This window comes from Girardinichthys multiradiatus, chromosome X, assembly GCF_021462225.1.
Source record: "Girardinichthys multiradiatus isolate DD_20200921_A chromosome X, DD_fGirMul_XY1, whole genome shotgun sequence".
NCBI lineage: Eukaryota > Metazoa > Chordata > Actinopteri > Cyprinodontiformes > Goodeidae > Girardinichthys > Girardinichthys multiradiatus.
This window is the reverse complement of record NC_061817.1, coordinates 21655701-21678496: the sequence shown is the minus strand read 5'-3', so window position 1 is coordinate 21678496 and position 22796 is coordinate 21655701. Positions and strand designations below refer to the sequence as shown.

The 22796-nt window shown below is 38.7% G+C and overlaps 2 protein-coding genes across 2 annotated transcripts; one reads left to right on the top strand and one right to left on the bottom strand.

Annotated features, from left to right (window-relative positions):
- Positions 1-1712: 1712 nt before the first annotated feature.
- Positions 1713-9971, bottom strand: LOC124863148 (ras-related C3 botulinum toxin substrate 1). Its single transcript, XM_047357407.1, has 6 exons — positions 9630-9971; positions 7680-7751; positions 7145-7262; positions 6877-6939; positions 3354-3513; positions 1713-3247 (listed from the first exon to the last, which is right to left on the bottom strand). The coding sequence occupies exons 1-6, from the start codon at positions 9662-9664 to the stop codon at positions 3117-3119; spliced, it is 579 nt and encodes a 192-aa protein (XP_047213363.1). The 5' UTR covers positions 9665-9971; the 3' UTR covers positions 1713-3116.
- A 2773-nt stretch (positions 9972-12744) lies between these two features.
- Positions 12745-16407, top strand: LOC124863149 (small integral membrane protein 10-like protein 2A). The gene is made up of 2 exons (XM_047357408.1): positions 12745-13123; positions 15585-16407. The coding sequence occupies exons 1-2, from the start codon at positions 12944-12946 to the stop codon at positions 15603-15605; spliced, it is 201 nt and encodes a 66-aa protein (XP_047213364.1). The 5' UTR covers positions 12745-12943; the 3' UTR covers positions 15606-16407.
- Positions 16408-22796: the final 6389 nt, after the last annotated feature.

Below are 22796 nucleotides of genomic sequence, written 5' to 3'. Positions count from 1 at the left end.
GCTGTTGTATTTTATTCAGCTCTGGATCTGAATGTATTCCCAAATATTTTCACTTTTGTGTCTTTTGAAGCTGGATATGGTTGGAGCAGGACCAGGATTATACTAGATTAACACAGATTATTTTTAATTAGCTGAATTTCTTACACTGCTTTGAATTTAAAAGTATTATATTAGTTCCCTTTAGAATCACTTGGTACAAAATATCTTAATCTGGCTGAATACACTCCTGCCACAAGAAGAGTAAGCCACAGGTCATTGTTAAAGAAGCTGGCTCTGTATCTGGCTATAGTTTTGAAAAGTTGAGTGGAAGGAAAAACTGGCAGAATAAGGAGAAGCACAGCCTTGCAAATCCCATTTAGGAGTTTGGGGGAGATTTTTGATGTGTGGACTGAAGTTGGGGTCAGTGATTTCTGATCTTCCACACCTGGAAGAATTCAAGATGTGAATTCATGTGCGAAAGCCCATGGCAGAAGCATCTGATCTTAAAACATGGTCCCACATTCTGGATGACAACTGGAGAGGCACAGAACACATCATGCTTTCCTCTGCGGACAAACAAAGTCAGCACTTTCTCTGTCCCTGTTTATAATTGGCTTGACTGTGGACAGGGACATTGGTGTTCTAGCAGTTCCCAGTTCATAGGAGGCTTTGGCCTCTGGTCCCTGAACATCCCATTTTCTTCCATCTGGAGGTGGCAGTTTGGGTCTGATGGTTAAAACTTAGGAACAGTTGAGTGTTCCTAAAGGACATTGATTGTCTAACACATAAAAATTGTTTTGGAAAGGATAACCCATTCCAACATTAAGCTTGTTGAACAGATTCACCTCAGCTATACGGTTAAAATTGTATTTATTCAAATTGTGAATAACCATTCTGCTCCAAAAAAAGAATGGCAGGAATGAATCAGTGGTGTCCAAACTTTTTTACCAAGTTGGCCCCAAGTCATCATGTTGAAAGCACTCGCAGCCCTCAAAAATGTATATTTTAATAAAAAGAAATTATTTTATGAATGTTTTATATCTGCTTATCAAAAACAAGCAATATTTTAATGAAAGTAGTCTGTAAATAATCATAAAGCCAAAACAAAAAGTCTCAAAATACAATTTGCAGTTAGTATTTTCTTTTACTTTCTTGCTTTAAAGAAAAGCAGCTTTTAACTTGGGTCTCTTGTTCACTTTTTAGCCAAGATCAATGCATAGTTGCTCCAGAGTCTGCAGTAAGTGGCTGGATGTTTGTGGCCCTGTAAACTGGCATCAAAACATGACATATACTTTGTATTGGGCCTAATAGTTTCCATTTTAAGGTGGTTTTATTCAGCAATTAATAAAAAACAAATTCTCATGCTTCAAAAAATGATGGTCTGCATCAACCACCTGTGGAGAGCCACATTTGGACCATTCTTGTGGTCGGTGGCCACACAAATGGCACATTGGACCAAACTTTGGATACCTCTCAAATAAATCCTTAAAAAAACTCATAAGTGTATGTAAATGTTTTAACCAGTTTAATTAAAAATGACTTTGTTAAACCTCAAAATAGAGGATAACCCTGGTTAACAGTTATACAATGATGGCTATTTAGGGTTAAACTAAAAAATAAAATAAAAATAATTCAGACAGGATTTCATAGATGGTAAATAAGCAACCTTCCAGGAACAGGTACTCTACAAATATTACTCTTAGAGTGGTGAAAAATTGAGTTGTACAACAGAATAAGTGTTTCTGCAGGAATTTATTGGCTTTTTCAAAAAGTGACAGTTTTTAATCCTCAAAACTAAAGTCACAACATTGGCTTGGATAAAAGCACAGCTTGATGTCTGAATACCGATGAGCAGCGTGTACTTAACCCCTGATCTAGTAGTTCAAATACATTTTGTAAATAGGCAAAAATATATATAACTGTAGCACTTCTAATCTTAGTTTTCAGTATATGATGCACAGACATGCTATCAGCATTACTTACAAAAAGCTAGGCTTGTAGGGAGATTAAGGTAGCGTTAACTGTAGAGGTAATAAAAATAAAAAAAAAAAGGATATTCATAGTGTTAGTTAAACAATACAGTGAGCGTGTAACATCTGAATGATACAAAATAGTCAAATCACGAATATAAAAGATGATTAGACTTGTCTACTAAACCATGACCGACAGTAGCTTTGTTACTGTTATTAGCAGGCATAGATTATCTTCATTGTGACATTGCTTAGCCAGTAGTGATGCTTGAAGAAAGGAAATCAAAAGTGTTGCATGAAAGGTATTCGGTAAATGCCCACAGAGCATTAAAAGTGTGCTCTTGTTCTCCCATCACCAAAGACATCTGAACATTTCTGTTCCAATATGTAATCATGTTTTTAGCTTTTGCACTCGCAGGCAGCTGTGTGGTTGACACACTTTTAGGGAAAACAAAAAGAAGAAAAGATTCAACTAGACAAAATGCAGAAAATACTGGATTCTTTACATTTTTCAGGGATTTATAGCACTGTTGGTGTCGGATCTTTGCCCCTCGTTCTGTTTCGGGCGTTAAGAATCGTTCTAGGATTGACAAGCTAGTGGCAAAGACGTTATGGTGCTTAAGGACTCATCTAAAGATATACAGATTTCCCAGGTTAGTGAACATGTGAGTTAAAAATGCCATTGACAAGAGGAGCTGAATGAACAGCGAACTTTGCAGACCTGAATCGACAGATCTAAATTCTCATTTTCGGCTAAAAACCAGCATGTGTGCAGAACGTATTTGGCAATATCATTCCACTTACAACAAACAATCTGACTGTAAACCAAAAAAACAAAACTAAAATAAAATAAAAGTGGACCACAGGTAGAAGAGGAAATACAAGACTTCCTGTAATCCATTTTAGAAAAACACCCAATTCATTTTAGAAGGCCTCAAAAAGTGTTTAGTCTTACAGTAAAGAGTTATTAGGACTCTTAATTGCCCAAACCCTTCACCTAAATCTGAACCTGTGATTTATTTTCATGAAAACTGCTTGATCTACACTTAAAGACAGAATCTGAAGTACATTGATTGTGAGTGTATACTGGTGCGTTTTTCTCCTGTCTTGAGCCACCCTCCCACCGCTAGCGTTCATGTTCCCCTGCAACCGTTCGAACTGCAGGTCTTAGAGGAGAGAGCATTTCTTGCCCTTCTTCTTGACGGGAGGGGGGCACAGAACGGCCCGGATGGCCTCGTCGAACACCGTTTTAAGGCCACGCTGAGTCAGGGCTGAGCACTCAAGGTACTTGACGGAACCTGTGGGCGCAGAAAGCAACTTATTTCTGCCATTTAAAAAAAGAAAAAGTTAATTAAACAAAAGAGACCAAAGCGAATCAGAAAGATCTGATTATGAAGTTGTTACCAATCTCTTTGGCCATGGCCAAGCCTTGAGGATAGGTAATGGGGGAGAGTTTCTTCTCCTTCAGTTTCTCCATGGTGTCCTTATCATCTCTCAGATCCAGCTTGGTGCCCACCAGGATGATGGGGGTGTTGGGACAGTGGTGTCTGACCTCAGGGTACCACTACATAACAAAAGGTTACAGGTTTGTTTCATCATCAGCACGGTTCCTCATCATTTTTCAATTCAAAATTCAATATTAATTCAGATTTAACTGTATGAGAATAACCACACTCCAAATACTGGAGACTACTTTTTATTTATTATTATTTTTATAATATTGATTATTATTTGAGCTTCCTTTTTTAACCCCACATAAAACTATATAAAACCGTACTTTGCTAACCCAGAAGTCCCATCCAAATTCAGACTAAACAAAGGCCCTGAAAGCCAGACCTGGTTAGCCTGTTTGACCAACGCCAACCACCTTTCAACCACATTTAGACCTTTTATATATCTTAAATTTAATAAAACACTACATTGTTTTTTTCAGATTGTAAAAAAAACAACAACAAAAAAACACTACAAATTAGGAATGCATGATATATTAGCATTAACGTCGTTATCAGCCGATGTTAGTCATTTTTTAACATAGATCGGTATCGGTCATTAATAACCAGTATTTATTTCCATCTTTTTGTCCTTTGTGTTTGAGTTTCAGGAGCGGGAGGAGAGGTGGAGGTGGCTGGTCAGTTATGGTGATGCAGTGCAGGATTCAGGAATGTTTAACTGAACCTGAGAAGCAATGTCAGTCGTGTGGACGTTTTTTCAGTGTTGAAAAGGGTAGGGAAATGTATGTGTAATATCTCCAAATATCGACCATAACAGCAATATAAATATTAGGGTTGGATATCAGCGCAGATTTTCATATCGATCCATCCCTACTTGAATTCAGGAGTTTGAATTGCTTCCACAGCTATATAAAATCCAGCACCTAGGTATGCCAACCACCTCTAAAAACACTTGTACTATGCAGTAAATCTCATCCTGAATTTTCCTAGCTGATAATTATTCCACAGTTAATGGTTGGTGGCATTATAACATAGCAACTAAGCCACAAAGTGATGTGCTGTGTAAAAATTACAGTAGGGTGGGTGGCAGTTGAGGCACATGGTACACAGAGGTCATCAACTTCTGCAGAGTCAGTAACTACCGACCTTCACACTTCATATGGCCTTCAGATACGCTCAAAAACGGTGCTTAGAGAGCATCAAGGAATGGGTTTCAACGCAGAGGAGCTGTGCCTAAGCCTGACAGCATCGAGTACAATTCAAAGCATCCTAGAGTGGCATTAAACATGATGCCTCTGGACTCTCGGGCAGTGGAGACATTTCTCTGGGGTCAAGTGTAAAAGAGTTGGTCTCCGCTTCTTAGTTTAAGTGAAAGGAACTCTGAATGCTTCAGCACACCAAGACATTTCCTGCACCCAGCTTTGTGGGAACAGTTTCGGATGGATCCTTCCTGTTCCAACATGACTAAGCACCAGTAAAACAAGGTCCATCAAACACGGACGAATTTGTTTGTTGTGGAAGAACTTGACTGGCCTGAACAGAATCCTGACCTCAACCCGATAAAGCACATTCGGGATGAATTAGAGCGGAAACTATGAACCGGGCTATCACGTCCAACATAAAACCTCACAAATGTTTAAAAGGATAGTCACAAATTCCAAAAAACACATTCCTAAACCTCATGCAAGCCCTTCCCAGAAGAATTCAGGCTGTTATAGCTGCAAATGGCGGACAGACACAAAATTAATGGGATGTCACTTAGAATTCATACGTGTGAAGACAGATGAGCAAGGACTTCTAGCAATACTGTGTAATCTGAAAAAAAAAAAAAAGGCAAGGTTTTTATTGCATGCTAATCTAATCCATAAAAAGAGGTCGGTGGCAGAAAAACAGCAGCGAAGTTGTGAGCTGGGATAACAAAACGAACGGTGGTTCCCGTCTTGTAAAGCTGAGGAGGAACTGCAGAGGCAGATAATAATTTCCTGTGTGTTTATCACAAGGAGAAAACTCCCTTTGCTTACAAGTCACCATGTGATCCATGACAGTGAGCATACGTCTGTTCAAAGTACTGTGATGAAGCACAATAAAGGTGTCTAAGACACAACGTCAGTGTATGTAAAAGATTTAGCTATACCATTTATGAGAAATAGTAAATGTAGCCATTGTAAAAACAGTCCTGACCAACCAGACCTCTTTCAGTTCCTGGTTATGAAAGCCTAAGATGGAGGAGACACTTAAAACAACTTCACCAATTACTGGCCCAGTTAAAGTTACTTGAATTCACTTTTTATTACAATAACAAACCTCTGCTGACTGTTATCGAGATCTTTAAAGGTTAAAAATTAGCTTGAGGTCTAATACAAAGGTCTAGTTAAACGTAATTAAAAGTTTATGATGTGGTCTTAATTATTGGCCATCACGGCTCTCTTGTCTCTAAAGCATATGCTTACAAAAAGCAGTATTACAAAAATGGACTCAAAAGCTGTAACTGTTGCTGAAAAATGTTAGGCAACAGATAACTTTTAGTCGTTATATGTAACAATAAACACATCTCATTTTGTGTTCAGCTTGGTAAGAGTCAGTGAGGGCTTGTTTACTGTCAATACTTAATGCCCTGAAACAAACACTGATAAACATAAGAGCATTGAGTTACTCTGGATTATATTGAAATGAACTAGACTGAATGAATTGGACCTTTTGACTTGCAGAAACTTAATTAAGGTTTTGTAAATTAGTGCAGAAATAAATAAACTGACCTGAATCATGTAACTACCAGATATTTGATGGACTTGAAGCCAACAACTATGTATGTAACCCTAAACTGGTAAGTTCTGCTCCCATCCACCAACTGAGCATATCTATTTTATAATGAATATTTATCTAAATCCAAGTGAAACATGTTGGACTTCTATATATGTTGCACAATTTGATGCTTTGATTGCTGCAAAGGCAACATTTACTGTGAGATAATTCACAGATTAACCCCCAAAAATTCATCCGTTTAAATGGTTTTGTGCACGTAGGATTCTGTTTCCATCTAAAACTTGTTGAAGATGACATGCAACAAAGCTGCATGATGAGCAGCTCCTCAGCAGGATAACACCAACCAACTGACCGTCCTATTAGGTCATATTGCAAACTGTCCTGGTACTTCTTCTCATGCACCGTCTTAAAATTGCTCCATGCAGACGTCCTTGCAAAAAATAAACAAAGCTCTTCAAAAACACACTGCCACTAAGATTAAATGACATTGGCTTATAAGGGAAAATGGTTGCACTGCATGTTACCTAGCTGCATGAAGGGGGCTGATACAAACACACGTATGCACTACTTAATGTTGGTTTATAACATTAAATGCCAGTGATTTTGGCATGGCAATCTGTAGTTGTGGTGATGTGAAGAAGTATGAAAACTGTTGGTGAAGAGAATACTTTTGTGAGGCACTGTAACAACCTTCATGTTTTCACTCTTCTCACCTTGGCACGGACGTTTTCAAACGAGGCAGGACTCACGAGTGAAAAGCAGATAAGGAACACATCCTGATAAAACAAAGGAGACAAATCAATCAGACCCTGAGATTACCAGTGACTGTTAAGAGCATTGGAAAAAGTCTTATTTTTATCAAGATGTCTCTTTTTTCTTCCAGACTTCCTTGTTCACTCTCTTTACCCACACGTTCCAAGTGGATTATTCACAGGAGTTGATAAGTGAAGTATTATATTGCATTGTGCGGCCTTTTTGTACCGTCTGTGGGTAGGAGAGTGGGCGGAGTCTGTCATAGTCCTCTTGTCCTGCTGTATCCCAAAGGCCCAGGTTCACTGGTTTCCCATCCACCATAACATTGGCAGAGTAGTTGTCAAACCTGAGGAAAACAGTGACTTCCAAATAAGCAAAACCATTGAACGTAATATGAACAGCACATAAATTCTGTAGTTTCATTTCACTTTTCCAAAGAAGATTATGCACCACCTTTAGGGTTTTTTTCAGATATAAGAGCCTGTATATAAAATACCTACTCAGCTTCTCTATAAACCAGTAGCAAGATAAAAAAGCGGGTATTTAATCAGACAAGAAGCCAGTTTTCATCATTACTTCCAATAATGTTTTCCCTTCATTCTCAGTTACAGTCGACTACTTTAAATCTTACCTCAAGCAAACAACCAAGCCATATTTTAGCAAGAAGAACAACAGAGAAATAAAGAAGTTACCTCAATGATTCACTGGATAGGTTTGTCATAAATAAATGAACAGAAACTGCACTGCAGTCTCAGATACTCACACTGTGGGGATGTACTCTCCAGGAAAGGCATTGGTGGTGTAACTGATGAGCAGACAGGTCTTACCCACAGCACTGGAAATGAGAAGAAACTTGAAATAATTTCACACAAAGTTAACACGGTTTCTAAAGAGATTCGATTTTAATATCACATACATTTCCCAACTCAACTTTCTTGATTTTTATGCCAGTTTTGAAGTAATTCTGGACATTTCAGCAGAAAACAGTTTTCTGTATGTTCCACATTTGCTAAGTTTAGCAAAAACTCAAGCTGTGATGTGGGAAATAATGATGCACCGACCCCACATGCATTTCCTGACTGACTTTGATGCCCAATTTTCTTGAAAGTCAGATCTGCCTGCCTTTCTTGTTTCTAAGGAATATAGCAAACAAAACCGAGAAACTGTCTCTCCTTTTTAATAGAAGCGGACATTTCAAACCCCTCTAAAATGAACAAATGAATATTTCCATTTTTGCATCAAATACCATGTGCCCAACATTCCCTGAGAAACTCAAAAAATGCAACAAAGTACAAGTTTTTTTTTTATATTGAAAACAGTTGGGATTAATAGAATCAGAACTTTTAGTATGCGGCTTACTGATCATAGATCAGACCCGTTCATGAGAAATTTAAATGGCTCAATCTTCAACTCAGATCATTTTTATATTCCAGTTTAGAAAAATCAATCGCACCGTTTTAATTACCAAGATAAAAATATGTCATTTTATCATGCAAGTCTGGATGGACAAAATGAAATTATCAGAATCAGAAAAGCTTTATTGCCAAGTACGTTTTTGGACATACAAGGAATTTGTTTTGGCGTAGTCGGTGCAATACAGTACAAATTAAACAGTATAAACATATCTACAATATAATATAAATATATGTGCACAGTTTTAAGTGAGTGAGAGTAAATGTAGAGCAGTATAAGATGCAAGAACAATACAACAGTGCAGGTGATCATTGTGCAAGTAAAGCAGGAGTCCAAGCTGAGCGTTAATGTAACGCATAGAGTTACAGGTTACAAGTGTCCTGTCAGCAAAAAAAAGGGGGTGGGGGGGGAGAGAGTGTCAGTGTGGTTTCCGTTATTCGGATTATTAAAACAGATTGTTTTGTTTTTTTTACTATTAAGTATTCTATAACCATTTTGACTTAGCTCAAATAGCAACTTGAAAAACGAGAGACACTAAGCAGAAACGAGCCCTGATCCCAGGGAAACTGGCCGAGCAACCCAGACAGGGGTCAGTTCCTGTGAGACATTCGCAGCTCCAGGGGGAACCGATATTTCCCAATTACGAAACTTGAGCTTCCCCTTTAATCCGAATCGAAAAAAGTGGCTCAATCAGAAGTCCTGTGAATGGCTGTTGTGTGGTTTCCACCACACCCTGATCAAGAGGTAATATGCGCATGTTTAGCTCCCACATACAATTACACATCTGTCATGAAGTCTTGGACAATCCTCTAGTTAAAACTGCTACAGACCAAACCTTATTTATCAGGAAAATGAAAACACGCTTCATGTTAACCTAAGAGCGAAATATTTAAACGGCAACACTTTTAATTCTCAGCTCCTTGGATTTCTGATTTGCTCAGATTTGATAAGAAACGAATAAAGATTTGGGTAGAATACACACACTACGCTGTTGTGTCTGCCTGAATCACCAAAGTAAAACATTAGCCAACTCTTCCATGTCGACACAAAACATATACGCTCGAACGTCGAGGAAATCCCAATTAGACCAAAAAAAAAAAAATCAGTTAACTGCAACATTGAAGTGGTACAGATTAACAGGTAGTTAAAGCTTTGGGAGCTAAGTTTGCCCGTTTGGAAAAACTGGGAAGCAAAGTGATTTAACGTTAGCCAGCGTGGTGACAACATTTAAGATAACTTGACTTTATAAACAGCAGATAGTAGGAACAAACTTGTAGTCAGTCCAGTTATGTTCACTTACCCGTCTCCGACAACGACACACTTAATGGCCTGCATTGCCTAAGAGAGCCAGCTAGCTTTAGCTCAGGTTTCTTTTCCTTTGTCCGGAACTGCTCGCTGGAAAAACGTCCCAACAGGCTCCCGCTAACGGCCTCCGGTGTTTACCGTTTGAGCTCCTGAGACGTTAAAATGCTGTCTGAGCAACTTACGCTAACTTATTTCGCACTTTATCTCAACTTTCCTCAGAAATCGCCTTGCAACATTCCCATGCTTTCGTGGGTTCGCTTTGGAAGCTATGGAGCAAAACAGCGGCCACCACCCCTGAGAAAAAAAAAAATGAAGTCAACCACCAACAGATGGAGCATCCGGTACACCGGCCTGATACGCCCACATAACTCACTGCAAGCTCACAAGAAACAAACAACTAGAAATTCAAAATTTTTATAAAAAAAACGGTTGGGCTGCATTAAACGATTTCTGTTCATTAACGTGAAATTAAATGTTTAAACTTGCCATTTATGAATAAATCTAAATAAAAACAAAACCAAAAACACGGATGATTTAGGGTGTGACACGGAGAGAGGAAGTGACGTTTGCGTTATCAATTATGATGGAATTCGTTTAGTTGCATATTTCCTGAACTGTGTCTTACAGGTACTGCTTCATGCTTAAGAGAATCAGGAATCTTCATTATGGACCGATAATTAAATTTTTGTCGAGACACTCGGTTCAGAATGCACATATATAGAACACACACACAATTAAAAACACTTTGGAGAGTAAGTGATAAAAAAACACAGCTAAAAATCATTAGGCACGTCAGGATGAAAATTGGAGCACTTATAGCAGCTGAAAAACATCCCTCAAAAAAAATATGAAATATGTACATGGGGATGTGGCATGATGTATTTACATAAAGTGCAGCTCGTCCTAGAGCAGCCTATTAACAGACATTGGTCATGAAATGGACTATTAAGGAGGGCGTTTGCTTTCATAGCTCTGGGAAATAAATTGTTTTTTAAGTCTGTTTCGTATTTAATGCAGCTGAACTGCCTTTCTGATGGAAGTGGAACAAACATCTCACCCGTTTTGGTGGGATTTGAGGCAATGCGTCTGGCCTTCTCCTGGACTTGTGTAACAAACCGAGTTCAGGTCTAGCAGACGGCATCCACCACACTGTCATGCTGAGACACAGGATGCTATCCACCGTGGCCCTGTAAAAGTTTGTTAGTAGGAGAGGAGAAAGTCCAGATAGTTTTAACTTCCTGAGAAAGAAGAGCCGTTGTTGGGCCTTCTTCACCAGATGGGAGGTGATCTCAGTCCAGGAAAGCTCCGTAGAAATGGAAATGCTCAGAAACATATTGCTGTCCACATGCTTCACCACCTCCCCCTGTATGCAGACAGGAACGTGTTCAGTCCTGCTGGACCTCCTGTAATCCACCATGACCTCCTTGGTCTTTCTGGAGTTCAGGATGAGGTTATTCCAGGGGCACCATTGTGTCAGGTTGTGGGCCTCTTCTTTGTAATAAGCCTCATCATTGTTTGATATGAAACCCACCACGGTATTGTCGTTGGCAAACTTCACAATCATGTTTGTGTTGTGGATGGCCGAGCATGTGTGAAGAGGGTCAATAGTGTCAAGAGGTTGACTCATTCAGAAATAAGTTTGTCAAGGTAAAAAAAAACAAGAAATGTGTCTCTGAGGTCTAAATATATATATTTTTTCCTTCGACTGTGCTATTAAGATTTCTTAAAAGAACCATATAATATCTGTAATATCAGTTTCATATTTAGAAAACTATAGTTCTGTAAAAAGGTAATTCCCCCCCTTACATGTGTTTTCTATTTCTACTGATTTGTCCAAGATGTCCAAGAGGAAAACATTTCAGCAAAGATTTAACACAGGACCCGATACATCCATCATCCTTCTGTTGATCATATAGTTAGTACAGGTTTTCAGCTGATAGATCTTTGGGAATCATCATATTGGAGTCAAAGCATTATTTTCTGTTTGCTGCAGGGTGGTGCAGTTGGTAGCACTGTTGCTTGACAACAGGTAGGTCCTGGGTCGAATCCCAGCTTGGGGTCTTTCTGCATGGATTTTGCATGCCCTCTCGGTCCATGTGTGGGTTCTCTCCAGGTATTCCAGCTTCTTCCCACAGTCTAAAAACATGACTGATAAATGAATTGGTCTTTCTAAATTTTCATTAAGTATGTGTGTGTGGGTGTTTTCCTGTGTCTCTGTGTTGCCTTGTGATAGACTGGCGATCTGTCAAGGGTGTAACGCTGGAGATATGCTCCAGCACCCCATCCCTTTCTGATCAAAGAGGCTGCCCAGAGAACAGACAGAGAATTAGAATTGACTGGCAGGAGCCATTTTTCAAACAAAAAATCTAGTTCTGACAAAAATCTTTCAAAACTTTGTGGAAGAATTTGCTATGGTCTGATGAAACCAAACTTGAACTTCTGATCACAACTCGAAAAGGTAGGTTTGGCATAAAAACCGTTCCAAACACCAGTTAGTTTTGACCCAAGACCTTTAGTTGTCTGCAGACTGCTTAAAGGCGTCCAGGCATAAGTCAAAATTGACGAAAGAATGACTTTACCAGATGAAAAACAGGAAAAGATGTGATCACAATCTGATAGATTATGAGAGCTTTTGCAAGGGAAGTGAAAATGACCAAGTCACCCAATGTGACATGCTTTTGGTTTCTTGGTTGAAAGTTGAAATTTATATAAAATGTGCTTAAACAAAGTATTAGTTCAAGGATGTGCACACTTATATTTTTCTGTGCCGTTTTTATTTTTATTAAAATGATAAATAATTCGTGTCACATAATTTTACCTAATTAAATTTTAAACATGCCTGTTAGGTTAATTGGTAACTCTAAATTGCCCGTAGGTGTATGAATGAGTGTGTGTATGGTTGTATGTGTGTTGCCCTGCGATGGACTGGTGACCTGTCCAGGGTGTACCCCGCCTCTTGCCCATAGACTGCTGGAGATAGGCACCAGCTCCCCCGCGACCCACTATGGAATAAGCGGTAGAAAATGACTGACTGACTAAATTTTAAACGTACGGACGTGCCTGTGAGTCTGAATTTAGGGCGGGTTAGCCCATATCTCTGTCCACTTCCGTGTGTCGCACCCTCTTCGCTCCTCCTTAGAGACCCTGTCGGGGTGGAGCGCCTCGGCCAGCACTTAATGTTTAAAAATGGAGCTCGGTGTTAGGCAACGTTGAGAAACAATGAAGAATCACTCATCATTCGCCACTTATGTCTCATCTGCTTGCCAGATGATTTAGTAGATTAGAGATTAAATACAGGGTGAAGCCTATATGGCGGGTCTGTCGTACCTGGTGCTCCGGTTCTCGGGCTCCGCTGGTCGGACGTACGGAGTGTTTTGTAAAGGCTTGACGAGGACTTTGTTGATATTTTTTGATCTGGCATGGCGGCTGAGAATCAGATTCCCTTATATATACCTCGTTGCTTCGATGGTGTTCAATGTCAGACTCCAAGTAAGTATTTATTTACTTCCTTCTTGTTTACCAAAACTTCTGGTTTTGGTGTCCTGCTTGTCGCCATGCCAACAGCTGATCAAAAGGCCTAAAGTGCTGAATTTGCGTCTGCAGAGCTTTTAAAGAAGTGTCTCCTTTATGTAGATAGAAGCTAAATTTGCATTTCATTTTGTCTAGATCAATTAAAGTTAAAGTTGTATTTAAATTATATGCTGACATCAGTTTGAGGTGTATTAAACTATTAGTTCTTTTTTGTGTTTATATATATATATATAATATATATATATATATATGCTGAAAGAACATATACCTTAGTTTGAAGAACAATACATGGATGTACAAGTTTAAGTTTTCTCTAATCCACACACAATACAAAACTATACATACAGGCTCAAATATGTACATACATTCTAAGTAATGTTTGGATAAATGTGCCTTAGAGAAACAGAAGGCTTTTTGTTGTGATCAACAAGGTCCTGGCATAAATTCTGGCTCAATGTTTGACAACTCTTCTTGACAGAAAAGGTAGAACACATTGAAATGAGTTGGTTTCCATGTTGTTTTCCAAAGTTCACAAATTAGCATTTGTGCTGATGTCACGGCCATTGCAGAAGCTTAACATAAGCCTGATTCATCCGTTCCAAAAGCAGCTTTCCTGCATGTTTAGTGTATTGTTAAGTTTGAACAGCAGACGTTCAGGTTTTTATTATCTTGCTGTAGAGTTGAACTGAAGTTGATGAGTTTGAAGGTAGTCCTTCTTCTTCATGATTTTATCCAACGGGTGAAATATTGTTTGTGCCCACTGGCAGTAAAACAGGCCCTCAGAATGATGCTGCCAACACCATTCTTGACAATTTGTCCAGTATCCTTAACTTTGAAAGCTTCACCTCAACTTTTCCAAATGTCGTGGCCAAAACCTATCTTCAGAAGGTGTTTGGTTTGTCTACATGGGCAGCTGCAACCCTCGGTTGAGGTTGAAGGTGTCAGTTTTGGAGACAGCGTTTCTTTCCGGTTGGCTCTATCTCAGTCCCTGTTCATGTAAAACCTGGATTACTTTAGATAGTGATACTGGTGTTCCAGTAGTTCTTATTTTGTAGCCTGCTTGAGCCTTACAGGTACCTGGATTGTTCTTGAACCCTCTAACCCATTTCCTTTCATCTGTCTGAGACCGTTTGGTTCATATGTTTAAAACCTAGGCACAGTTGTTCCAGCCGGGTATCAAACCCAAACATCAGAACTGGTTTTGGAATGGAGTAATCATGCTTTTGAAAATGTATGGACCATGTTCAAAAGCATTTTAAATAAACTGTACATATTCTGATGAGAAGAGCTATAATGTATCCATCCGGAATTATGAGAGATGCTTCAAAAGATGTTAAGTCGAGGTGCAACTTTCTATGGGAACTTTAACAAAATATTACAGGGGATGACTGTATGTGTCAACCTGTGTGGATTAGAGAAAAGGAAAAATAAATTCAAACGTGTGCACTAATTTCTTGTTTTAAAAAATCTTTGGAGTTAGCTCGTGTTGTAATTTCACCCTGAAAAAGAATGGATAGCCAATAAGTAACTAAAAGTACGAATTTCATTATTTATTTTATCAATCAAATGTCTTTTTCTTTCTGGTTGTTTTGAAAAACAACCAGAAAGGTTCTGCACTATAGCATCTTTTATAGACTGACTGAAAATAAGTTGCCTTATTAAAGTCTTCATACTCCTTGAATTTTCCCACATTTAGTCACATTACAGTTTTTTTTTATTGAGATTTTATGTGATCGAACTACATGGAGTAGTGCCTAACTTTGAAGCTGCAGCAAAATTATACACGATTCCTGCTTTGGTTTTATTTTACAAATAATGTAGCATGCGTTTGTATTCAACCCAGGTCGATAGTTTGTACACATGCCCAAGTTCAGTCCTCAAGAGCTACTGTCCCGTTACTTTTAGATGGATCCCTTCTCAGTCCTGAATTCCCTCATCAGCATGTCGTTCAGCTCTGCAGACACAGAGAGCCATTCATTTGATTCAGATGTGTTGGAGAAGGGATGCATCGAAAAGTTGCAGGATCGTGGCTTTTTGGGGACAGTACTTGGGCACCCCTGATTTAACCCGTTCAACTGTGGTGTATGTTTTGGCTTAGTTGTCCTGCTGGACTGTGAACCTGTGCCCCAGTCTCAAGTTTTTCACAGGTTTTGTTTTAGGATTGCCCTGTAGCTCCATCTATCTTCCCTTCAACTCTGACCAGCTTCCCTGTCCCCACAGCATGATACTACTACCACCATGTTTCACTATGAGGATGTGCGGTGGTAGTTTAAGCATAATTCGTTTTTTTTTTCCATGCACTGTTAGTGTGATGGCCTAAAATAAAGTGTTCAGTGGATATTTTCTACTGTAATGCCACTTTTTAGTTTTTCTCTTTGCTCCAAAATGAAATGTAAATAAAGTATTTATCTTTTCACAGGTTCATATTGAAATCCACTGAAAAACATAACACCTGCATTTTTGACTTAAATCAGTGAAAAGCGAGCACTGCCACGCTACAGCCATCTAAAGATGTGCAGCCGACAAATCTGAACAGCAATGTCGAAGGAGAGGGCACCCGATCCTGCAAGCTGGTGTGACAATGCAACGCAGCGAGGCGGCTGCTTGTTTTCAGCAGTCGTCATACGAGCTCTGTGCTGAAGGACAGAAAGGATGTTTTTCAATGTGAGACATGGTGCAGAGTGATACGGTGGAGGGGAAGAGGCCTTTCAGCATCTGAATCAGGAGCTGTTCGGGGGGACTTAATCCTGAAATCAGACGATTGTGGCTGTGAAACTTTGTAGCTTACCCTTTTTAGTGTGTGTGTCAGTCATGTATGTTTATCAGTAGAGTTGCATCTCAAAACTTAAACCTCAACACAGTTCAGCTTCCTTCACAATGGCAGCAACTTCTCAGCAAGACATGAACAAGCACGTTTTTTATTTGTCTTCTGTGACTCTGAGGTTGGTTTTAGCTGAACAACAGGTACTTTTTCTTTTTAACACAGAGGATGGCGGCTTCTCCAACTGGAAATAACACAAGTGCACTAATGGAGTGAGACAATGCATGTGTTGCACTGGTGGTTACATTCATAGGTCACTGTTTCTGCAAACCAGTATAGCACTGAAAAGTTGATGGTAGTAAAAAAAAAAAAAATATCTGCAAATCTGCTGCAGATTTGCAAGTGTGTCTGGAGATGTGTGCTCTCAGAATGGATTGTAAGAATGATTTAACTCTGGAAGAAATAAATTTGTAAAATTGCAGTTGTACGTCTTTGCCTGTGTAGTAAATGTCTGATGTGTTTGGGTCCAAACTATTCTTGTTGACAGTTTATTTTTAATGATTCTTATTTTAAAAAAAACATTTAAATTCAATTTAAATAAAAAAAATACTTTATTAATCCCGAAGGGAAAATAATTGTTGTTATAGCTCATATTATGAAGGTTTCCTCAAAGATCCGTTGTAGATGCTGATGGCTGTGGGCAGGAAGGATCTCCTGTAGCGCTCCGTCTTACAGCAGATCTGAAGAAGCCTCTGACTGAAGACACTCTGTTGTTGTAGGACAGTCACATGAAGAGGATGCTCAGGGTTCTCCATAATGTTCTTCATTTTGTACAATGATCTCCAGAGGAGTCCCCAGAACAGAGCCAGCCTTCTTTATCAGCTTGTTGAGCTTTTTTAAGTCCCTGGCTCTGATGCTGCTTCCTCAGCAGATGATGGTAGAAGAGATCACACTTTCCACAACAGACTTACAAAATATATGCAGCATCTTGCTGCAAACACTGAAGGATCTAAGCTTCCTCAAGAAGTACAGTCTGATCTGTCCCTTGTAGAAGGCTTCACAGTTGGATCTCTACTCTAGTCTGTTGCTGTCTTATACTCCTCCACCACCTCCATTTCGTCTCCCATGATAGAAATAGTTTTTGACATATTCCTGTTTCTCTTAAAATCTACAATCATCTCCTTTGTTTTATTCACGTTCAACATGAGATGATTGTTTCCACACCATGTCACAAAGCGGTCCACCACCTTCCTGTACTCAGCTTCTTGTCCATCTCTGATCCACCCCACAATGGCAGAATCATCCGAGTATTTCTGCAGATGACAGGAGTCTGTCTTAGAATGGAGGAACGAAGTGTTAAAGAAAAATGTTACAAATCTAGAAAACCAGTTTTAACGCAAAATAATAATGTGGTCTCTCATAAGCAAACCCATAATGCTGAGGTAGAATGTAGGGAAAAAGTTCTATCCCTATCCTTTTCATAAAAAAATGAAAGCGACTTGTCATACCGTGAGAATCTCACTCTAGCCCATGCCTAAACTGTACATACTATTTCACTTGCAATTGAAATCCTTTGGCACATATACTTTGAAACAAATATGTATGTTAACCCCAAAATATAAATGATGATTAAATAAAGACAACATAGCATGCATTTGTAAGTGCATTTAATGCATTTAATAATATAAATCCAACACTATCCTTATGTTTTCTACAGCCTCTTTATCCTGCAGCTACACCTGCATGTCTGTTTTTGGTGTGTCTTTGTGCAAAAGGTTCAAGAGGTATGTATACTTTTGCAAAGCACTATACCTATACTCAAAATCAGCAATGAACAGGCTTGTGAACAGCATTGATACTGCAAAAAGTTTTACAAAGGGGAGAAATTTAAGCAAACTGTGCATCACAGTTATTGTTTAATGTGTTGATTTAATATTTTTTTTAATAAATAAAACCCAATAACACCTTTTTTGATAGTCTTTTAGACAATAGTTGGACAGCCATTAGTTTCAGTTGTTAATATTTAAATTTTTATTTGGGTATTAGCAAATGTTTATTCAAATTTTCCATAATCATTTGTTGGAGCTTTTAAACATTTATGGGTTATGTTTTTAACTCCATAGCGAACCTGTTTAATCAGTTAAGCATTTTTAGACGTGATGATGTAGTGGCAGCAACTGGCCATAAGGGGGAAGCAGCCGATCACAATAATGGAGTCCCCTTTCCATCTGTTAATAACAGAAAGAACTGTGTGTTTGAGGCTGAATCAGATTGGTAAAAAAAAAAAAGAATGATAGTCATTATTAAGAGCATTATGAGACATTTTATCTTTTAAAACCAAAATAAAAGTGGCTACCACACTTAATTAAACCACTTGGATCTATGTGAACAAGCGCCTGCTTTAAGTCAATCTAATTTAACATCTTCCTGGAATATAAATATCTGAGCTGACAAAATCACCAGGTTGTGATGTATATAATAAATTAGATACACATCAGTGATTTCGATTGACATGGCAGAGGATGCATAATCAAAGGGATATCAGGTGCCATGATGAGCTCCAAGTTGACCTAAAAATTAAATCAAAGGGCTGATAGAGGAGAGAAGGAAGCAAAATGAAAGGAACATTTGAAAGAGGGGGGTGGGGGTTATTATTTGCAGCAGTCACTCTGCAGGCTTGAAATAGGTCATACCAGAAAAAAAACAAATGCAAATATGGGAGTATTTTGGTAGGTGTTAGTGTGACATTTTGCTTTACTCATACTTGAACTTTCTTGTTTGTATTTTAAAAAACCTGGACTGTTGTCATCCAGTTTGTATAATTTCCTTTTATCAGACTCAAATATGATTGTACCTTCATATTATAAATCTTTTCAGCAGCTTTTTTATTGTTTAGGATCTTTTTTAGGCCTTATTGTTTGTTGGGATGCTCTCATGCTTCACAACCTTATGTGAGTTTTTTTTTTGTTTTTTGTTTGCTGTTAAGTGTATTTAATCATGATACATATATGTTTATTCTTTCATAGTTTTTACCAATCCCAAATACAGCATATGTAAACCCACAGACTGAACTATATGATTAGTATTGAACATTTAGTTTATAGTTTGTTTTGTTACTGAGGCAGGTTCTAAAAGATTCACTCTTCATATGTAGGAACTCACTCCCAGCTTTACGTTCAAGGTCTAGGACACTGCCACCTTTGTGAGTCCAAATAAAGACTCCACTCATTTGTGTCCTTGGACAGAAGAAAATCAACACAACATTTCCCTTCAGTCAGATGGAAGCAGGAAAGACATAGTCAAAAGTGCAGAGCTGGGCTTTAAAATGGGGAGAACAAAGGAGGAAATCCTGCCACTCTGAGTGTCCTGCTTCCTGTGACCTTTGACACACACACAAATACACGGTATCACCCTAAAAATCCACCCTGATCACCCTTCATGGCAGGAAGGACATGCTGGGCCTGGTCACATCCTTTGGTTTGGCTACAAGTGTAGAATGATGAGACAATTGAAATTTTATTAAGGTGATAAACCAATGAGTCTCACAATCTATCAAAAATCTATCAGTGTCTTAACGTCAAAATCATTCTAAAGGATTAATTTCTAAACTTTCCATTGAGCGGCCTTGATTAAATAAAATAAGCCTGAGGAGATTTCTGTATATTAAAAGAAAACACATAAACAAGCACCTTTCTCCTCTTGCTCTCTGTTTGCTTGCAGTCTTTTACTCTTAACTTTCTACTTTAAATCAGTAGATTTAGTAAATTATCTTTCGTATTTTTAAAAGTTAAATTGCTTTTGAAAGGAGAACAGAACAACGTTAGAAGCTACACTTCTCATGGCAACACAAGCTAACCCGTGAATGTGGGGGCAAATGCTGTGTATGGAAATGACAACATGATTCAAAACAGTGAAAAGACTGACAGAATGCTAACTAGGACCACCAAAAACACAAAATGCTGATGCAAATGAAAATAAATCAACCAACAGTCCTCCCCAAGAAAGTCCTCTGTGATTTGAGTTTTGAGTGGGGTCCTTGGCGTAGCAGTATTAATCCTCCTCCTCCAGTGGAACACCCAGCAAAGGATGAAAGCGAGTTTATAGCAGGTTACAGAGAAGATGCTGCTCGCAGTGAAAAACACTGTGCAACTACAAGAGGAAAACAGCTAGATGAAAGAACTGCTGACCTCAACTCATAGGAACTTCTACATTCTGGTGGCCGAGGATGACCAGCTGTTGGAGCTCAGAAATGTTACTTTGCACAATTTAACCTAACTGATAGAGGAAATAACTCACCTGAGTGAGGTCTTAAATAGGACTTTACAGGACATATGTCCTGTAAATGACCTTGATCTAATTGTAATAAGGAATGGGTAACAATTTCAATCTCTAATGTCCAAGGCTACTACTTTGATTTAATCTGTCCCATAAAATCCCTATATAATACACTGAAGTGTGTGATTACAATGAAACAAAATGGGAAGATAAATGGACATGAATACTTTTGTAAGTACCACTATACATATACAGATTTTATTATTATTAGGTGCAATGAGAGGGGGAGACATTCAGCAAAGGTCGCAGGGTCCAGGACTCAAACCCTGGACAGCCGCACCGAGGACTATGGCCTCTGCACATGGTCACGCGCTTAGCCCCTACACCACCAGTGTCGCACCCCGGTGGTACCCTTCTTGTAACAAGTTCTTGCCAGAGTGTTGGAGAGGAGAGTAAGGCTGACCTGGAGAAGGCATTCGACCGTGTCCCTCGTGGTGCCCTATGGAAGACTATCCAGGGGTACAGAGTTAAGGGCCCTTTATTAGGGGCCATCCGGTCTCTGTACAAGCAGAGCCGAATATTGATGCCCATGCCTTACTAGCAAACTCACAAAATTTTATCCAGATTGGACAAAACCTCTAAGAGGAGTCTGATGAAATACAGAGGCTAGAAATGGCAAAATGGGGTCAAGATTAGAAATTCAATCCAAGATGGCCAACATCCAGTGTCTTGTAGAGCATGGGTGCAAGAGAGTTTTGTGTAGGCTTCAGGAAGTTCAACAAGCGTACCAAATGAGAAGGGGTGAATTTACAAGGGGGCGCTGTGGAGTTATTTCTTTTGCGACTTTTGCAAAGCCGTACAAATAGTAAAATTTTACACACGACTGACACGTGTACAAATTTGGTGAGTTTAAATACATGCTTAGGTCTCCAATAAGCAGTTATATAATAAAATAAATTTAACAGTTAGTCATGAATTATTTAAAACTACAATGGGCTTTCAGGGAAAAATCTTTATATGCTAAGAGACATTTCAGTAGAGATGGAGAAACATTTTGTGATTTAGCCTGAGAATGTCAGGGGACTGATTGTATGAGTAATTACTAACATGAGGGGCAGGGGGGTTCTAAATGCAAAAGGTGATCACCCTCTGGGCATTCTGTGGTGATTGGAGCATATGAAGCGCTTCAACTGCTCAATCAGGTCACGTGAAATCAGTCAGGAGCAGAGCAGACGTTTTCCATGATGGTTGGCCTAATCTGCCAGACATGCTCCTCCCTGAGGGCATGTACCCTCTGCAGTACGAGACACATCCCCACACATGTTTACTTGAAGCCCCTTGAACTGGGGTCACTTTAGGGCTTCTGTTTGAAATAACCGAAACATCCTTGTCGAGTTTACACACTAAGGAAGCCAAACTGGGTATGTATTGGCTTAAATATTAAAATCTGTTTACTTTTGTTCATTAGAGAGGACATCTGGGCCAGACTTAGCTTTTACTCATCACTCATAAACACATAAGCAGGCATTTGCAAGGAGAAATAAATTACAAGAAAGTGGCAGTTTTGTTTTTTTATTAAACAAGAATAGTCTTTTTTTCTGCTGTGAAACATGTAACTTCATGGTGAATTCGAACTCATGGTGAATTTGTACTTCGAACTTGGGTCTGGGAGAGAACCCAACTTAACTATGTTGTTGCTGCAAGTCAGAAAACCAGTTGGATTAATTAATTCATGGGACATATAACCAGGCCAACTAATGTTAGCAATATAAGATGAAGACGATGTGGTTCTCATCATTTTATGCATCCAAACTCACTTTTATGGGTTGTGCAACATTTCTTTAGGAACCTTTGATTTCTAACCTGGAATTATGACTTTTCCCATTTTGGATCTTGATCATTATGTAATAATGGAAATCGCAATTCAATTACCTTTTTTTTTTTTTAACCTTATTAAAAAAAGACAGCAAACTTAAACAATGTAATATGTAAATAATAAATTTTGTTATCCAAATTCAGTTGTTTGTTAATAAAGGTCTAATTGGGTGTTATGAGGTTGTTGTTTCCTTTGCAATCAAATAATTGTTGTTGTATGAAGTCAGAAACTATTCAGTTTAGGTAAAATATTACCTGTTTAGTGATTCAGGTTATGGGTTATTATTTTTAGCCCATTCTTTGGTAATGTTAGCCATGTTACCCATTAGTCACTTTAACCTCATTTTGTGTTGAAAACTTAACTCAGTGGTCTGGGTTAAACCCATAACAAACCCAGTTGCATTAAATCAACCCAGGACAAGATCATTCAATAGTTGGTTCTGGACTGGGTTAGCAAAATAACCCAATTTGGACTGTTTTGAATCCTACAGTTTTTAGTGTGTGTTCTAAAAAGTTTAAGAACCACTAATGCAACCATTTTACCAAGATATACCCGATGCTACACATACAATCTATTTTCCAGATGCAACAAAGAGCGTTCAAATTGGAACTTGGTGTCCGTTCATTTGCATCAGTCCTCCTAGTATGTAAAGCATCCCCTAATATATGAAGGGGAGAGCAGACAAACTGTTCATTGGTCCAAAACGTATAGTCAACTCC

Excerpts from the sequence above, each read along its gene's own strand:
- LOC124863149 (XM_047357408.1), top strand. The coding sequence starts at position 12,944 with ATGGCGGGTCTGTCGTACCTGGTGCTCCGGTTCTCGGGCTCCGCTGGT. Across the intron at positions 13,124-15,584 it reads TGTTCAATGTCAGACTCCAA|GTTCATATTGAAATCCACTG; the intron begins GTAAGTATTTAT and ends ATCTTTTCACAG.
- LOC124863148 (XM_047357407.1), bottom strand. The coding sequence starts at position 9,664 with ATGCAGGCCATTAAGTGTGTCGTTGTCGGAGACGG. Across the intron at positions 7,263-7,679 it reads GGAGAGTACATCCCCACAGT|GTTTGACAACTACTCTGCCA; the intron begins GTGAGTATCTGA and ends TGTTTTCCTCAG. Across the intron at positions 6,940-7,144 it reads CACTCTCCTACCCACAGACG|GATGTGTTCCTTATCTGCTT; the intron begins GTACAAAAAGGC and ends TTGTTTTATCAG.